Raw genomic sequence first — 19,300 nt, 5'->3', positions numbered from 1 at the left:
AAGCCAGGTGTAGTGGTGCATGCCTTTAACCCCAGTAAGTAAAACCCTGTAACAAAACAAACAAACAAAAACCTGGTAATAAGCATAACCAAGGAAGTAAAAGACATTTACAATGAAAACTTCAAGACAGTGAAGAAAACACCCAGAGATGGCACTAAAATACAGAAACTCTCCCATGCTTATAGATTGGCAGAAGTGGTACCATGAAAAGACATGTATTGACTAATACAAGCTACAAAGTCAACACAATTCCCATCAAAATTTCAAACACATTCTTTACAGAATTAAAGAAAATCCTAAAGTTCATATGGGAACATGAAAGATCCCAAATAGACAGAGAAATCCTGAGCAGAAAGACAATGTTGGAGGTATTACGGTACCTGATCTTAAATTATACTGAAGAGCCTTATTGACAAAACAGCATGGTATTGACAGAAAGCAAGCATGCAGAGTAATGGGATAGAATAGAGAACCCAGAAATAAGCCCACACAAATACACCTAATTTTGACAAAGCTGTCACTTGAAAAAGATTTTATTAAATGGTGCTGAGCTGGGCATGGCAGCACACGTCTTTAGTCACAGCACTCAGAGGCAAAGGCAGTAGGATCTCTGTGAGTCTGAGGCCAACCTGATCTACATGGCAAGTTCCAGCATAGCCAAGGCTACATAGTGAGACCCTGTCTCAAAACAAAAATAAATAAACAAAAATAAAATAAATGGCACCCGGAAGACTGGATATCTCTCTGTCAAAGGATAAAACTAGATCCATATTTCTTACCTTGCACAATTAAAAATGCATGAAAAATCTCAAAGTTAAGACCTGAGCCTCTAAGTCTGAAACTTAAAAACTGCCAGGGTCCTTCCCCAAAGCAATAGGTCTTCCCTCTCTGAGGAAAGGATCAGAGGATGGAGTGGAGGGAATGGGAGGAGGGGAGGGAGTCAGAACTGGGATTGGTGTGTAAAATGAAAAAAGATAGTTTGTTTTCTATTAGAAAGAAAAGAAAAGAGATTTTTTTAAAATGCTGCCAGGGAAAAGCACTTTCAGATGTTATAGGCATAAGCAAGGACTTTCTGAAAAGGATGCCAGTGGCACAGGACTTAATCCCCAAAATTAACAACTGTGATTATACAAAACCAAACAGCTTCTGCACACTGAGCAGTGGTGGCGCACGCCTTTCATCCCAGCACTTGGGAGGCAGAGGCAGGAGGATCTCTGTGAGTTCGAGGCCAGCCAGGTCTACAGAGCGAGTTCCGGGACAGGCTCCAAAGTTACACAGAGAAACCCTGTCTCTAATAATAATAATAGTAATAATAAAAAACAAAGTTTCTGCAGAGCAAAGGCAACTGCACCAGAGCAAAGAGACAGTCACAGTACGGAAAGGGTTTGCCAGCCCTGCATTAGGTGGTGAGTTCATACTGGAACATATAAAGAACTGCAAGATTCAGGCAGGCAGAATTGCTCAGTGGGAAAAAGCATGGGTTGCCAAGCTGGGTGGTCTTGATCCCTGGGACCCACACGATAGAAGAGGAGAACCAACTCCCAATAGCTGTCCCTTGCCCTACACAAAGGCTCCGTGGCACATGCGTTCCCACACACAGTCACATATACACTGAATAAATTCATTTTGTTTAAATTGTTTGAAGAATTGAAAAATTAAGCACCGGAAAATTATATAATCAGTAAATGGGCAAATGAACTGACAGTCCTCAGAAAGAGTAAATAGAAATACTCAATACGTATTTGAGAAAGAGTTCAGCATTCTTAACCATCAGGAAAGTGCAGAGTAATACTGCTTTGAAACGCCATTTTACCCTAATCAGAACATCTGTCACCAAGGAAACCACTGACACAAATACTGTCTAGGATGTGGGTGAAAGAGGAATTCTCAACAGAGGTGGTGGGGGCGGAATCTAGGGTAGCCGCCATAGACATCCGTATACAGGTTTCCCAGCTATAGCCTCCCTGGCATAAACCTGGAGGACTCTAGATCAACATAGCACAAAGATTACTTGCACATCCATGTTTATGGCTGTTCACATTGTCATTTACATTAGCAAGGAAATCAAAGCAGACTAAATGTTCACTAGCTGATGAATGGATAAAGAAAACCAGTACACCTACATAATAGAATTTTATTCAGCCATAAGGAAAAATTAAATCATCTACAGAAAAATGTATGGAACTTGAGATCATTATGTTAAAAGAAGTAAGCCAGTCAGAAAGGTGACTGCAGGGCTGGAGAGATGGCTCAGCGGTCAAGAGCACTGGCTGCTCTTCCAGAGGACCTGAGTTCCAGCACCCACGGGGCAGCTCACAACCATCTGTACCTCCAGATCCAGGAAACCCAGTGCAACTCTTCCCGCCTCTGTGGGTACCACACACACACTTGATGCACAGACATGCCTGCAGGCATAAGAACCGTACGCATTTTTATAATGATGATTGTAATGAACGTTTTAAGAAAGACATGTATCATATGCTTTGTTTCATGTGTGGACCCTAAGTTTAAATTGATATATGTGTACATATGGAGGTAGGTGCTATCATAAAATTAGAAATGGGACCACGAGATGGGAGAAAGAGATCTCACTTTTAAGTATGTATGTGCGTGTGAGCGACCACAGAGGCAGAAGAGGGTGTCATGTCTTCCGAAACTGGAGTTAAAGGGTCCAGTTGTAAAGGTTTCAACGGTAAGCCAATTGAAGAAGACAGTGTTGCCTGGTTTAGGTGCTAGGAACGGAAGTGCTGGAAGTGCAGCAAGTGCTCTTAACTGCTGGGGGTCAGAGAAATGGACCGCACATGATATGAAAGCAGAAGGGGGTGCTCTTTGGAGAAAGGGGAGCTGAAATATGGGGTTACGGAGCTGCGGTGACCATAAGGGAGGAGGATGAGAGCTGAACAAAGTGTGCCAACACAAACGTATGAAAAGGCTATTAAGAAATCCACTATTGGGCTGGAGAGATGGCTCAGCGGTTAAAGCACTAACTGCTCTTCTAGAGGACCCAGGTTCAATTCCCAGCACCCACAAGACAGTTCACAACTGCCTGTAACTACAAAATCTGACACCCTCACACAGACCTATGCAGGCAAAACACCAATCCATATAAAATGAAAATAAATAATTTTTTTAAAAAAAAACATTATTTTGTATGCTAACTTAAATTTTAAATTTAAAAAGTACGTTTTAAAAGCCGGGTGGCGGTACACACCTTTAATCCCGGCACTCAGGAGGCAGAGACAGGCAGATCTCTGTGAGTTTGAGACCAGCCTGGTCTGCAGAGTGAGTTCTAGGACAGCTAGGGCTCCACAGAGAAATCCTGTCTTGAAAAACAAACAAACACAAAACAAAATAAAAGCTATTTTTAAAACCTGCATTTAAGTGTGTGATTCTGACCAAAAAGTAATGTTGGGCAGCTGGGAGAAAAACATCAAGAAACACCAGGGCCTTGTATGTGCTAGGCGTGCATTCCCACTGAGCTACCCCTCTGGTCTCCAGTCTGCACCCCCTCTCCTGGTCAAAACCTTCTTTCTGTGGACACTGGGTCTCGGTGGGGACGAAAGTGACGTGCATGCAGTTTTTATATATGAAGTTCTCAAAATAAAATTTAAAAACCCACAGACTATTTCTTTAGAAATTGCTATATGTTTGGGGGAGTGGAATGACACACTAGCATTAGGTTAAGTGGGTAAGGAGGTGAGGAGGATCTGGGAAGAGAAAGAATGTGGTCAAAACATACGGCATGAAAAAAATTTAAGAAACTACAGATTTAATTTTTAAAACTTTAAAGAGAAGAAAAAAAACTGCTCTCTGCCCATCCTTGGCGCCCTCCACTGGTGAGCACTAGGCACTGCCGGACCACATTGCACCACGTCAAGTCAAGGAAACAAGGAAAAAGGAAAAGCGTCCTTTATTGTGGTTAGATTATCTCAGTCACTGAAAGACAAAGGTTACTTCACCTGGCATAGGATTGCCTCTTGTGTTCCTGGAAATAGAGTTCAAGGGAAACGTGTTCACGAAAGCATAGGATATTATGAACAATGCAAAGCAAGGTCTTATTTTTTTTTAATATACTTGTATTAACTTTTAGAGAAGTTCACGCGCGAATACAAGTTCTTATTTAAATACTCCACAGTCCCGCGCCAGGCTCTTCCTCAGGGCCACCCTCACCTCCTTGTTCCTCAGGGTATAGACCACAGGGTTCAGCAATGGAGTCACCACCGTGTAGAACACCGCCACCAGGCGGTCCTGGGAGGGGTTGGCCCCAGAGTCTGGCCGCAGGTAGATGATGGAGGCGCAGCCAAAATGCACGATGACCACCGTGAGGTGGGCCGCGCAGGTGGAGAAGGCTTTGCGCCGGCCCGCTGCTGAAGGGATCCTCACGATGGCTGCCACGATGAAGGCGTAGGAGAGGAGGATGAGGAGGAAAGAGAACAGCACCACGAGGATGCTCAAAAAGAAGATGCCAAGCGCCTTGTGCGTGCTCTCTGCACAGCTGAGCTTCAGCACAGGCGCTATGTCACAGAAGAAGTGTTCCACGCGGCCCGTGCCGCAGAAAGGCGAGGAGAAGATCATGCAGGTTTCAACCACGGCCACCGAGAAACCAGAGCAGAAAACCAAGGCTCCCAGGCATAGGCAAACGGTGGGTCTCATAATCACAGAGTAGCGCAAGGGATGACAGATGGCCACGTACCTGTCGTAACCCATCAGCGTGAGGAGGAAACAGTGGCTGCATCCCAAGCCCAGGAAGAAGAACATCTGGGCCCGACAGCCCGCGATGGAGATGGCCTGGCTCTCCATCAGCAGATGGGCCAGCATATTGGGGATGGTGACCAGTGTGTAGCAGGTCTCAGAAAGGGAGAGCACGGCCAGGAAGCGATACATGGGAGTGTGGAGGGTGCGATCCACCTGGATGATGGCGATGATGGTGGCGTTGCCACTGAGTGTGACCAGGTAGGTGAGGAGGAACAAGGTGAAGAGAGTGGGCCTCAGTTCTGGGAGGTTGGAGAATCCCACCAGCACGAACTCTGTCACCAGCCGGGTCCCATTGTCCCGCTGCTTCTCTGGAGCCTGGGAGGAGATAGGATCACTGGGACAAAGCAGGTCATGAGGCTTGGCTAGGCCTCAGGTGGGGGCAGGAGAATCATCACTGATGTGCAGACAGGACAGAGGGACTCAGAAATGATCAGTTATTACCCAGTCAGCAAGTTGTCTCAACATGTAAAAGGATAAGAATTAGCCAGATGGTGTAGGTACATTCCTTTAATCCCAACACTTGGGAGGCAGAGGCAAATGGCTCTCTGAGTTCAAGGCCAGCCTGGGCTACAGAGTGAGTTCCAGGACAGCCAGGGCTCCAGAGAGAAACCCTGTCTCAGAAAAACTAAGAAGAGAAGGAGGAGGAGAGGAGGAAGAGGATTTACAAAGCAGGGCCTGGAGAGAGAGCTCAATGGTTAAGAAGAGCTCCTGCTTTTCCAGAGGATAAGACTGGGTGCTTAGGCCTGTAACTCCAACTCCAGGGGATCCAGCACGCTCTCTGGTCTATATCTATTACCCACATATAAATAGCATACATTCATACAACTCCACACCCACACGTAAAAATAAATCCCTTTTTAAGTATTCACAAGGAAAGTGCTTTTTGTTTGCTTTTTGTTTTGTTTTGTTAAGCCTACAGCTCCAGGTATTCCCAGGTCTCCCATCCAAGTACTAACCAAGCCTGACTCAGCTTTGACCCAAGAGCAGACCAGATTGGGGACATTCAAGGTGGTAATACCTTAGACACAAAGCAAAGATCTTTAGATGGAGGAAGAAGACAGTAAGTCCCTTTGTGGTCTCATTTAAATCTAGAAAGAGACCCTAGATGAGGACCCAAAGACCAACAGTCTGTGAAAACAGAAGTAGGTCAGGGAAAGCACACAGCCAATAAATGACGCACTACTGAGGACATGGCTGAGGAAATGCTCAGTAGGTCAAAGGCTTGCTGTGCACGTGTGGGCCCTGCCTTTGAGTCCCCCAGAACCCACTTGCAGTCCAGAGCAAGAGTACAGCTGTAATCCCAGCACTCCAGTAGCAGCGAGATAGAGACAAAAGCTTGAGGGCCAGCTAGCCTGCTCTAACAACATCAATAAGAAACCCTGTCTCTCCAGGCAGCCGTGGCACACGCCTTTAATCCCAGCACTCAGGAGGCAGAGGCAGTCGAATCTCTGTGAGTTCGAGGCCAGCCTGGTCTACAAGAGCTAGTTCCAGGACAGGCTCTAAAACTACAGTGAAACCCTGCCTCAAAAAGAAAGGAAGGAAGGAAGGAAAGAAGGAAGGAAGGAAGGAAGGAAGGAAGGAAGGAAGGAAAGAAAAGAAAGATAGAAAGAAAGAAACCCTGTTTCACAGTGAGAACCCTAAGAGAGACATACATAGATCTAATCTACATGGGAAATAGAAAAAGACAAGATCTCCTGAGTAAATTGGGAGAATGGGGACCTTGGGAGAGGGGGAGGGGAGAGGCAGGGAAGGGAGCAGAGAAAAATGTAGAGCTCAATAAAAATCAATAAAGAAAAAAAAATAAATCAAGCTAAACAAGTCAGGAGGAGTAAGCCAGTGATTAACATTCCTCCATGATTTGGGTTTCAGTTTCTTCGTCAAAAAAGAGAAAGGAAGGAAGGAAGAAAGAAAGAGAGAGAGAGAGAGAGAGAGAGAGAGAGAGAGAGAGAGAGAGAGAGAGAGAGAGAGAGAAAGAAAGAAAGAAAGAAAGAAAGAAAGAAAGAAAGAAAGAAAGAAACCTTGTTTCAAACAAGGTAAAAGGCTAGGACACTCTGTCTTAGTCATTGTTCTATTGCTGTGAAGAGACACCATGACTACAACTCTTATAAAAGAAGGCATTTAACTGGGGATTGCTTACAGTTTTAGAGATTTAGTCTATGACCATGGTGGGAAGCGGACAGGCATAACACTGGAGCAGAAGCTGAGAGCTTTACATCCTTATCTGAAGGCAGCAGGCAGAAAGGGGGGGGGGAGGCTGGCTCTTCCTTTCGAAACTTCAAACCCACTCCTAGTGAGACACTATCTCCAGCAAGGCCACACTTTCTACTCCCTCCCAAACAATTCTACTAACTGGGGACCAAGCATTTAAATAAATGATCCTGTGGGGGCCATTCTCATTCAATGGCCATAAGCATCGTGGGCCATAGACATGTTTGCCTTCTATTGTAAAGAGAAAAAATTAAGACTGTACTAGTAGAAATATTAAAGTAATCTTTGATATTCAGCTCTACACATTCTTTTTATCCCTTCAGCTTTTAGTAGAAATTGAAACAATTTCTTTGTTCTCCATAGACTGATGTGGATTATGAGTGCCCTTCCTAATTGATAAGTTTGACTAACCAAGAGAAAAGTGGCTGGAGGTTGGCAAGATGGTTCGGTGGCAAAGGCCCCAGCAGCCTAATGATTCAAGGGTGACCACCTGAGCTTCATCCTGAGTCATGGAGGAGGGAAAGAATCGACTACTGAAAACTGTCCTCTGATCCATCCTGCCTTGTCACACAAGCCCAAGCACGCGCGCGCGCGCGCGCACACACACACACACACACACACACACACACACACGCTTTTTAAAGACAATTTAAAAAAATTTAAGCCCAGCAGTCCTACAGAAAGATAGAAGGCAGAGACAGGGGCATCTCCCAGAGACCCAGAGATCCTGGAGTACAAAGTGCAAACAAATAAAGAGACACCCTGCCCTCAGTAAGGTGGAAGGAGAGAACTGACTCCTCCTCATCCTCCTCTTCCTCCTCCTCCTCTTCCTCCTCCTTCTCCTCCCTCTCTCTCTCTCTCTCTCTCGCTCGCTCTCTCTCTCATGCACGCACACACACACACACGCACGCACACACACACACACACACGCACGCACACACACACACACACACACACTTTTCTAATGAAAATATATTCATTAGAGCTGGGGATGTGGCCGAGAGCCAGAGCACTTACCCAGCCTGCTCAAGGCCTGGGCACCACCCTACCCATGTGGTGAGTGAATTCCCTTAGAGAGCCATCATTCCCCACTGAGTTCCTTGAAAACCTTCTCTGAAGGAAGCCATGGGGATCAGGAGAGGCCTGCCCTTTCTGCCTTCCAGTCAATCTAGCAGTGTTTCTGGACATCTGCAAGCCTGCAGCCCTCACGGGAGTTCAAAACCATAACCAGCTATGCACTTGAAAACATCCACCAGCAAAGCGGGATTATGGGAATTAAGGCTTCCCATTTAAATATTTGGAAAGTTAAATGACATTTTTCACTTTGGAAAGAAACTTTTCAACCTAATTCAAAGAACTAAAAAATGTACTGTAGGTGGGAAGATGGTTTGGTGGCCCAGAGCTAGCTGACAGACTACCAACTGATGGTTATCATATACAGCGGTTGTTCTCAACCTGTGGGTCATGACCACTTTGAGGTCAAACAACCATTTATCAGATACCCTGCATATCAGATGCTTATGATTCATATCAGTAGCAAAATTACAGTTATGATGTAGCAGCGAAGTAATTTTATGGTTGGGGGTCACCACAACATGAGGAACTGTATTAAAAGGTTGCAGCATTAGGAAGGTTGAGAAAAGATCTTCTGTTTGTTCTCACTGGCTCTTCCCAGATACCCTCCTAGGCATCTAGCTTAAGGGGGAGTCTTAGAAAGAAAACTTCCCTCACCATATACTCAGCATAGGAGTGAATTATCACCGTATGTCAAGCTTTGTTTGCTTACCTTCACAGATGGGAGAGTGTTTACCTAGGAAACAACGACTATTACCTAGAGCAGAAATTGTGTGCTCTGAAAGAGAGGAACATTGGGAACAGTGAGCTGCAGCTCCTAAGCCTAGTAACTCTGGATTTCAATGTCCCTTGCAAGGGTTAAGATGACTCCTGGGAAGCAGGCTGTTTCCCTTTGAGCCTCATTCTATGAACTCGCAGTGGAAGGATAATGCTGTGACCAAGTTCCCAACCCAAAGACCAAGAAGAACAGAAAGTCCTGTCTGTGGCCAGACTATCAATATTCTAAGGCCTTTTGTTAAGATGCATCTTCAAGATGAGCTGGTAAACCAGACTCAAACACAGAACTCAAGTTACCATTATTTTGACAACTAAAAAAGTTTGGCCCAGAGGAAGCAAAAATTCAGGGCCACCCAGCCCTCTTCTAATGCCTTCTGGTACCCCAAATCAGCATGCAATGAAAGTCCTAGGAAGGAGGCTTGTCTAGTGGGTGGGAAATACAGTTGCTGAGATTGGGTGTAGTGAGATACTAGGCAGCTGTTGTGCCCTTCTAAGCCTCATCTGTGAACTCAGAAATGAGTCCTATGAACTTAGAGTTAACAATGAAATCTGTCAAGTAATGCTGGAACCAGGTCCCCAACCGAAAAAGCTGCAGGAAAAGCAAAAAACCCCTCCTGGGACTAGACCCTACTCTGCAATGGCAGAGGATCTGGGGTTGGATTTTTCCTGAACCTGTTCAGTTCCCTGTTCCTCCTCTTAGATGGAGAGCCTGGCTGGTCCAAGGAGTTACTTGATTGGACCAGCAGTACTCACCTGCTCACTTGGAGCCCATGAAATCTATGCCCACTGAAGGTCCCAGAACAGCTTTTGCCTTCAGGGCTTACCTGTGGGTGCTGAGTTCAGGGACCTGACAGTGTTGTTCCCACTGTGACAGCCAGAGACTCAGGGTCCTTCCTAAGAAGTGTGGGAGGGCAGAGAGCCAGCAATGCCAGTGACAGGGTCTGGTCCCTCCTTCTATTTCTTCTCATCAGGAAGCCCTAAGGCTGGAGCCCCCTGCCCCTGCTGCTTCCGGCTCTCAATCTACAAGATTCTGAATGCGTGTGTCTGTGTGCCCAGGAAGCTCTGGGTTGCATGAGCAGGGAGCCCCCCACACCCAAGCCCACTCATCTCCTTGTCTCAGCACCACCTGTGCGCCAGGGTTCTGTGTCCGCAGTGTTCAGAGCTGGAGGGGGCTCCTCTAGTTCCCTTCTGAGCACATTGCAGATTTCCTGGACGCCACAAACTCAACTCAGAACTGGAGTTAAACACCTTTGGCACAAGCTCCATGGAAGGCTGTCGTTGTTCAGGCGATCTAAACAGTTTCCCTCCCTCCACTCATTTTTAGGTCTCACCCAAAGGTGGGGCTGGGCAGGTGACTTCTGCAGCCAGGATGTAACTCACCATGGCCAGGATAGGCTCTCACGTCCCTGTCTGCCTAAGAACGGAGGGGCTGAGATACACGTTCTCCTATTCCGGGGTCCCTGGAGCTGCTGTCCCAGAGGCTCTGCAGGTACTAACAAGCCCTCCAGGACCAGGCTGGTGCTGTGAGGAGTGCTCTCTCCTGGAACTAGACACCCCAGGGTCTTCTTCCTCAGCGCCCAGCCCTGAGCCTCAGAGTAGGAAAGGATTAATTGGAATCCTCCTCTGGGGACAAAATCATCCCTCACCCCATCAGTGCTCCCAGTCTGCAACGGGTGCCACCTCAGCTGTGCACACACAGCTGTATCCCAAAGACCCTGCCTTGTGGGAGGAAGATGACTTCACACTGTTACTCAGGATGCTCAGGATGAATTTAGAGCCCTGCAGCCTTCACATGTCTGTTCTTTCTAGATAGCTTTTAGTCACTAAACATCCATTGTCTTTGGATTTCTATTGCTGTGAAGAGACTCTATGATCATGGCAACTCTTAAAAAAAAAAACATTTAATTGGGTCTGGTTTAGAGTTCAGAGATTTAGTCCATTATCATTACACCAGGAAGCATGGCACCACCCAGGCCGACATGGTGCTGAAGAGGGAGCTGAGAGTTCTATATCTGACTATGCAGGTAGCAGAAAGAGAGAGTAATACTGGGCCTGGCTTTAGCTTATGATACCTCAAAGCCCACTTCCTGTGACATACTTCCTTCAACAAGGTCACACCTACTCCAACAAGGCCATACCTCCAATAATGCCACTCCCTATGAGTTTGTGGGGGTTATTTTCATTCAAACCACCACATCCATGCTCTCCCCAACTCCTCCCCCACTCCTCAGAACCACTCTAGCTAATTGCTCTGACCTGCTACCACTGACTGCATGGAGCATCTCCACTGCCACCCCCTCCTGTCCATCCCCTGCATCAGACAAGAGAACTCTAGACTCTGGATGGCCAGTACAACCCGTCCTGGCTCACCACTGTCGTCACGGTAACGCTTAAAATGGTCCTTCTTGGGCTAGAGAGATGGCTTAGCTCAGATGAGGTCTCCCAGAGGAGCCAAGTTTAATCCCAGGACCCGTGTTATAGCTATAGCTCCAGGAATCCAGCGTTCTGCCTCCTCCCTTTGTCTGAAATCTGTCCACTGCTCCACTCAGGCTTGGTTTTCCCCTTTGTGAGTTGATAATAAGGTAAAGCTTGGATGTGTTGGTGCATGCCTGTAATCACAGCACTGGGGAGACTGAAGCAGGAGGATTACTGTGAATCTGAGACAAGTCTGTGCTACAGAGTCAGGCTCAGTCTTGTAGAATATTAGCTGAGGATGTGTTCCATTGGTTAGGCCGTGGAATATTTGTTTAATGATGCAAAGATTGCTGTATTCTTTCATGTTGCATTTGTTTAACTGTGGAACTGTTTTATTGTGCCTGTCTAGAATATCTGATTGGTCCAATAAAGAGCTGAAAGGCCAATAGCAAGGCAGGATAAAGGGTAGGCAGGGCTGGAAGCAGAAAGAATAAATAGGAGAAGAAATCTGGGAGGAGAGAGAGGAGCAAGAAAAGGAAAAGGGGGTAAGGACATCATGGGCCAGTTGCCCAGCTACACATCAAGCCATGGAGTAAGAAGTAAAGAAAAGCACGCAGAATAGAGACAGATAAAAGCCCAGAGACAAAGGGTAGACAGGATAATTTAAGTTAAGAAAAGCTGGCTAGAAACAAGCCAAGCTAAGGCCAGGCATTCCCAAGAAAGAATAAACCTCTGTGTATTTATTTGGGAGTTCAGTGGTGGGCCCCCAAAGAGCAAAGAGTATGAAAAGTAAAACAAAAAAAAAAAACAAGCAAACAAAAAACAACTGACTACACTGTTTCAAGAAAATCAACAACAACAAAAACCAATAAAGGGTCAGGCAACAGTGGTGCACATCTGTAATCCTAACACTCCAGAGACAAGCAGATCTCTGAGTCTAAGGCCAGCCTGATCTACAGAGTGAGCTCCAGGACAGCCAGGGCAACATAGAGAAACCCTGTCTCAAAACAAACAAACAGACAGACAAACAAATCAATTAGAAAGAGAATGCTCGCCCAGCCAGTGCTAACTGTTCACCCGCAGACATTCATGCTGCTTACACCATCTGGCCCTCTCCTGATAAGGGGATAGGAAGGATGCACAGGTGCCACAGGAATTACCATTCGATGCACCATCCCACCCCAGAAGATCGCCCATCTATTTTACAGAAGTCCCAGGCTTTCCAGGAGATAGCTGGGCTTTACATTTCTCTGAATAGCCTTTTTCATTACGAAGTATAAGTGCACAACCCATGCCTTCTGTTAGATGGCATTCACACGCGAAGGGTAAGCAATTTTTGTTGGCTTCATTCACTTCACCCAGTGCCTCTTGGCATTTGGCAGGTTTATATAAACTGGAACCTGGATGTAAAACTCACAGAGAGAGACAAAGTGCCCAGAGCCAGATGCTGCCAGTCATGACTCCAGACATACATACTAACATGACTCAACCCCTCCAGTGCTCAGGCATCATTGTAGAACTGCTTTTCCTTAGCAGATTATTCTGATAGCTCTAGGAGTCTTAGAATATCACCTGTCTTCTCTTCCATCCAGAGACGTGGGTTAACTAGATATCAAAATCAAATGAACCCAGGTTTTTACCAGTCGGATAGGCAATGTTCCTGACCTGATTCCTGAGGCTAAGCTAGGGTCCATTGTGCTTTGGTGAGCAGGTCCCAGTAGCCCAGGAGGGCCAATCTCCTATGGATAAAATGTCCCAATGGTATCAGGCAAACAGCTACTCCCAGCACACTGTGAAGACCAGGCAGGTGAAAACAGTCTCATTTCCTGTCTAGGAAGCTGGAAATGTTGTAAGGAATATCCAAGGGAGGAGGTGTCCATGCTGAAAGCAATTTATTGTGTGTACATGATGGACCCAGACATCAGTCCCAAAATGGAGCTCTGAGTCCAGTTAAACAGACTTTTTATATCCCTTTTGCCCTGTTATCCCCCCTACACCACATAGCAGTCTTGAGTGACATCTATTTTGATTGACTGAATTGTTTGCTTGATGTTAAACTTCTGCATGAGCAGGAATTGTTCCCCAAACACCAGAACTTACCACAAGTCATTTATAGTACAGAGATATGGGAAGGGGAGGGGGTGATTGGTTTTCACAGGAGATGTGGGGCAAAGTCTTGAACTTCAGGGAGCTGGCCATTCTGGTGCAGATACTTTTGTCTTTCCATGCCCCTTCCACATTTCCACAGCATTTAGACGGAACTCACATGGCTGCCACTCCTGCCCTCACAAAGTGACCTGAACAGACCTTTGTCAACTTTGTTCTTGTCTCATGTCCTCTTGACTGCTTTGAACTTTACAGACCAGACTTATATGCCTGTTTGAATCATTCAGATCGACTACAGTCTCTCCTGTCTCATAAAGATCATGTCCCACTTTTGGACTCAGCAAAGCCACCAAAGTCCCAGACCTACCCCCAAGGAACCTGCTGAGTCACTCTTTCTTAACCATCGCGTGAACACAACCCTATGCAGCCCAGTGAGCTGAGCACCCAACGTCGCCTCTCCCGTGTCCAGTTCCCTCAATAATGCCTGTACTTGATATTCATAGAGACCTCAGACGGCGATAACCAAGGGTTTTTGTAAGCCAATCCATTAGGAGCTGATTTCCTCATATTGTCTCGGGTCATGCTACCTGTGTTTTACGGAAGGATACAGAGCTGCTTGGTTTTTCTGTTTCCGCAGCACTCTGACTGCATCTACCCATCTCTCTGTCCTCACAAGCCAGGATGTGATGAGACTGGCTTTTTCATTCTAGTTTAAAAGCATTCTCCAATTCAAGGAACTCAGGTGCCAGATACTCCCTAACATAATTTCTTTCTTTTTCCTTCCTTTCTTCCTTCCTTCCTGTGTTTCTTTCTTTCAATAAACATATGTAGCATTATATGGACTGAGCAGGTTATATTTAGGAATGTATTTGTATGGGCATTGCACATATATTCATGCAATAACAATTAGTGAGAAAAGGGGCCAGGAGTTTGAAAGAGAGCAGGGGGGGATATATGGAAGGTTGGGAGGGAAAAAAGGGAAGGGAATGATGTAATTATATTATCATATTAAATAGAAAAAAATGGTTTATTCTGTGTGCATGAGTGTTTTTTGTCTGCATGCATGTTTGCACACCGAGTATTGGATCCCCTGGAACTGGAATTACAGCTGGTTGTGATCTGCATGCAGGTGGTGGGAATTGAACCTAGGTCTTCTGCAAGAGCAGCCAGTGCTCTTAACCTCTAAGCCATCTCTCCAGTCTCATGTCACAGTATCGGGCCATTGTTAAGGCTACTATCTGCATGTTGGATCATGGATTTCTCTTCCTCCCTATTAAAAATTGGACCAGGAGGGCATCTTCTATCACTATGTTCCCTTCTTCACTGTCCATTGTTATTGTCCTCTGTGCACGTTTTATTTGTAATTTTTAAAAATGTTTGTTTAGTATGCGGATGTGCGGATGTACATGCAAGTGTACCATATTATATAATAAGTTGTAGTAATGGCCCTGTCCTTCCACCATGTGGATCCTAGGGATTGAATTCGGGTCATCAAGCTTGGTAGCAGGCACCTGTATCTGCTGAGCCTTTATCTGTATGGTCAATCATAGGTTTTCCCTTCTTCTTTCATAAAGGTTGGACCTTCAAGATACCTTCAATACTCCTACCATGTTCTCTTCCCCCTCACTCTCTGTGATCTTGTCATAAGTTACAAGTTTTTGGATCCCAGGAAGGACTCTTCAGCACAGATATAACTTGTATTATCTTTGCACATTAACCTCCTACCTAGCTGCAAGAAATGCAAACCAGGCTGACAAGACGGTTCAGAGGGCTAAGGCACTTGCCACCGACCCTGATGATTTGAGGTCAGTCTCAAGCCCATGTGACGGGAGGAGAGAACTGACTCCCGGAAGTTGTCCTCTGACATGTGCACACATATGCACACATGTGCACACACACACTCACACACACACTCATAGGGAGAGAAATAAATATAACTTTAAAAAAGAAATGCAAAACAATGCCTCCATTTCATCCCTTTTATCCAATTTATCCAACAAGTTGGAGTCTAATGTGGATGACCCCAGCCATGTCCCTCCTTCTTCTAGTTACCCCTTTAAACATGTAAATTCCCACTGAGCAGCCATCCCACCCTCAGCTCTATGTTTTAGTACTCAGTGCAGTGGCTATGCAACTACAGCAACAACTGACTGACGTCCTGTTCCATGCATGCTTCTCTCTGGGACTGCAAGGCTTTCTCTGCTCTTTCATCTGTATTGGGGGCATCTCTACATGTGGCAGATTCCACTCATCAAGGGTGATTGACACTCCATTTCACACAAGGGAAGACAGGTACCTTGGGATTTCCCTTAAATAGGCATTTCAGACAGTAACAAGCAACTATGCCTCAAGGTTTGAGTAAGCCAGACCATCAGGGACTTATCTCCACTCTCAGACAACTCGGTCTCAGTTGCATGTTCAGTCACTCATCCCAGGCATGCAGCCACCACTACAGTAAGGAGATGTACCATCCCATCACACATGGGTGAGGCAGCCATATCGGGATTGCATCTGAGGACCCTCCACTTCTCAGAGAACAGTCCAGCCACAGGACCCAGCGTGTATTGTATGGACCATTCAACCACTCCTCAACTCATCCTTGGCTCTGTCAGTCTCTATTTGGGCATTAATTATTGTGACATTTCTGGAGAGAAATAAGCAAATGTCATTTTACCCCAGATAAGACACTAAGAGCAACATGGAGAAACAATTCCACCCTGGTCTAGCTTAGTGAACCAGAGAGTTTACTGAGATTATTTACAGGAATTAAAGCTATCTAGAAAGAACAGACATGTGAAGGCTGCAGGGCTCTAAATTCATCCTGAGCATCCTGAGTAACAATGTGAAGTCATCTTCCTCCCACAAGGCAGGGTCTTTGGGATACAGCTGTGTGTGCACAGCTGAGGTGGCACGCGTTGCAGACTGGGAGCACTGATGGGGTGAGGGATGATTTTGTCCCCAGAGGAGGATTCCAATTAATCCTTTCCTACTCTGAGGCTCAGGGCTGGGCGCTGAGGAAGAAGACCCTGGGGTGTCTAGTTCCAGGAGAGAGCACTCCTCACAGCACCAGCCTGGTCCTGGAGGGCTTGTTAGTACCTGCAGAGCTCCAGGGACCCCGGAATAGGAGAATGTGTATCTCAGCCCCTCCGTTCTTAGGCAGACAGGGACGTGAGAGCCTATCCTGGCCATGGTGAGTTACATCCTGGCTGCAGAAGTCACCTGCCCAGCCCCCCCTTTGGGTGAGACCTAAAAATGAGTAGAGGGAGGGAAACTGTTTAGATCGCCTGAACAATGAGCCTTCCATGGAGCTTGTGTCAAAGGTGTTTAACTCCAGTTCTGAGTTGAGTTTGTGGCGTCCAGGAAATCTGCAATGTGCTCAGAAGGGAACTAGAGGAGCCCCCTCCAGCTCTGAACACTGCGGACACAGAACCCTGGCGCACAGGTGGTGCTGAGACAAGGAGATGAGTGGGCTTGGGTGTGGGGGGCTCCCTGCTCATGCAACCCAGAGCTTCCTGGGCACACAGACACACGCATTCAGAATCTTGTAGATTGAGAGCCGGAAGCAGCAGGGGCAGGGGGCTCCAGCCTTAGGGCTTCCTGATGAGAAGAAATAGAAGGAGGGACCAGACCCTGTCACTGGCATTGCTGGCTCTCTGCCCTCCCACACTTCTTAGGAAGGACCCTGAGTCTCTGGCTGTCACAGTGGGAACAACACTGTCAGGTCCCTGAACTCAGCACCCACAGGTAAGCCCTACAGCCAAGCGCTGTCCTAGGACCTTAGGTGAGGACTGCTGGTCCTGTGTTTTCACTTGCTCTGGGCTAGGATCTTAGCTGTCAGAACGATGGAACTTGTGTCTGGAGAGAGGGCTCCACAGTTAAGAGCATTTGTTGTTCCTGCAGAGTACTGGCCCCCATATGATGGCTCATAACTTATTTATTAGCTCTGTTTCCAGGGGATCCAATTCCTTCTGGCCTCGGTGAACACTAGGCATGTGCATAGCATACACGCAAACAAAGCACTCATACAATAAAATATAGATATATCTAAAAAATTAAGATGATTGTAAATTGAGTTACGTGTTTGAATGTGGTTTTCTGGGTCAACACAAAGGTGTGTTTTTTAATTAAAGGCATTGGGATACTGATAATCAGTAGAACTTAATTCTCTTTTCTGTTTCTAATTGTTTTAATTTTCTCTGTGTATGTGTTTGGCGGGGTGTGTTGCATGTTTCGTGCACACCAGTGTACATGCAGTTGAGGACCAGAGTTAAAATCCCCAGAGTCCCTGTATGTTCCAATTGGACATGGTTGTCTGCCTGTAATCCCCAGCATTCAGGAAATAATGATGGGGGACATTGAAGCAAGCTGGCTGCTTAGACTGGCTAAATAGGTGAGTTCTGGGCTCATGTTAGAGACTCTACCTTGATATAAGGTGGAGAACAATTGAGAAAGACACTTGATAACTTCTTGCCCCAACTTCATGAAAATATATCCACATACACACACTCAAAATAAATAAATAAAAGGAGAAGGAAATGTAGTTAGGCCTTCTATGGTGATATCTGTATTGAACAGGTACAGACTTTGAAATCATTATTACTTTAAACAAGATAGTACACCTACTTACATAGTATTTAACTTACATTGTATCTTTAAAGTAAGTTCAAGTTGATTTAAAGTGTAAGTAGGAACTCATGGGTTGTATAAAATATTATACCTTTTGTGTTTTGTTTTGCTGTGTAGTCCAGACTGACCCTGAACTCACGATCCACCTTTCTTACACTCATGATGTGGCCCATGTAAGACTTTATTGTCTTTTATTTTCTTGGGATCGTTTTAATGAGGTGGTCCACACTCTTCAGCTTCAAAAGGCAGACACTGAACAGTTGAAGCTACAGAGCCAGAGGAACAGAATGAGGGTCGATATTAGAGTATTGTACTTCAAATTAATGTGTGAGAGGGGGGAGGGAGAGAGAGGGCAGGAGAGAAGGGGAGTAGAAAGAAGACGAGTACAGAGTGTCATAACTTGGGAGTGGAGATCAGAGGACGACTTTCCACAGTCAGTTCTTCCGCCGTAAGGGTTCCAGGGATTGAAGTCAGGTATCAGGCTTGGTGGCAGTTTCCTGTAACTGATGAGCCATCTCAGCAGCCCTTGTTTAGTTTATTTTAGTTATGATCATTGTGTCGCCCCCATTATTGTCATCATCATCATTTTGGTCGTGAGGCACAAGCCAAGGAGGTCAGAGGACAACTTTAAGGAACCGGTTTTCTGCTTCCATTTCCATGTGGGTTCTACGGGCAGAATTCAGGTCACGAACTTGCACAGCAAGTGCCATCTCGTGGGGCCCTCAACAAGGAAATAATGGGAGTTGGCAGATAAGCCCCATGTCCCTTGTCCTTAGGGAGAATGGCACTGATGTGTGTGTTTCTCAACGCTTTTCAGAGATTCCAAGTATGATGTCATTGCAATTGCCTCCACAGGTAAAATTCCAAGTTGACGGGCTTTGTGCTGACTGTGTCCCTTAACTGTCTCACAGCCACCTCCAAAGTCATTTCTTTGTCTTGTTTTTGTTGCTCTTGTTGTTTTCTTGTTAACAGCACTAGGGATTTAGCCCAGGCCCTCATGCTTGCTAGATGGGCAACCTACCACTGAGCTAATACAACCAGGCACTGTTGGGTGGGTTGTTTGCTTGTTTGTTTGTTTTTTGGATTACCCCCAAGATAAATGATTTTCTCTTGGGCCCTGCTTATAGAGATACTCAGTGAAGCAACTGTGACAGTTACCTTTAATTGTCAACTTGATACAACTTAGAATCACCTGCAAAGAGAGTCTGAATGAGGGACTGTCTGCATAGTATTGGCCTATGGGCAGGTCTACGGGAAACTGGCTCAATTCATTTATGTACAAAGACTCAGCCCACTGTTGGCAGCGCCATTCCCTAGGTAAGGGGTCCTGAACTGTGTA

General features: G+C 45.9%; 1 protein-coding gene across 1 annotated transcript; it reads right to left on the bottom strand.

Moving 5' to 3' along the window:
- Positions 1–4,116: 4,116 nt before the first annotated feature.
- On the bottom strand, positions 4,117–15,833 carry LOC121677090 (olfactory receptor 10T2-like). The gene is made up of 5 exons (XM_042054544.1): positions 15,804–15,833; positions 14,754–14,867; positions 12,895–12,968; positions 10,195–10,533; positions 4,117–5,089 (listed from the first exon to the last, which is right to left on the bottom strand). The coding sequence occupies exons 1-5, from the start codon at positions 15,831–15,833 to the stop codon at positions 4,117–4,119; spliced, it is 1,530 nt and encodes a 509-aa protein (XP_041910478.1).
- Between the last annotated feature and the right edge of the window lie 3,467 nt (positions 15,834–19,300).

This window comes from Arvicola amphibius, chromosome 2 (assembly GCF_903992535.2).
Source record: "Arvicola amphibius chromosome 2, mArvAmp1.2, whole genome shotgun sequence".
In the NCBI taxonomy this organism is placed as follows: Eukaryota; Metazoa; Chordata; class Mammalia; order Rodentia; family Cricetidae; genus Arvicola; species Arvicola amphibius.
The sequence above is the reverse complement of the archived record's forward strand: the minus strand, read 5'-3'. Positions and strand labels throughout refer to the sequence as shown.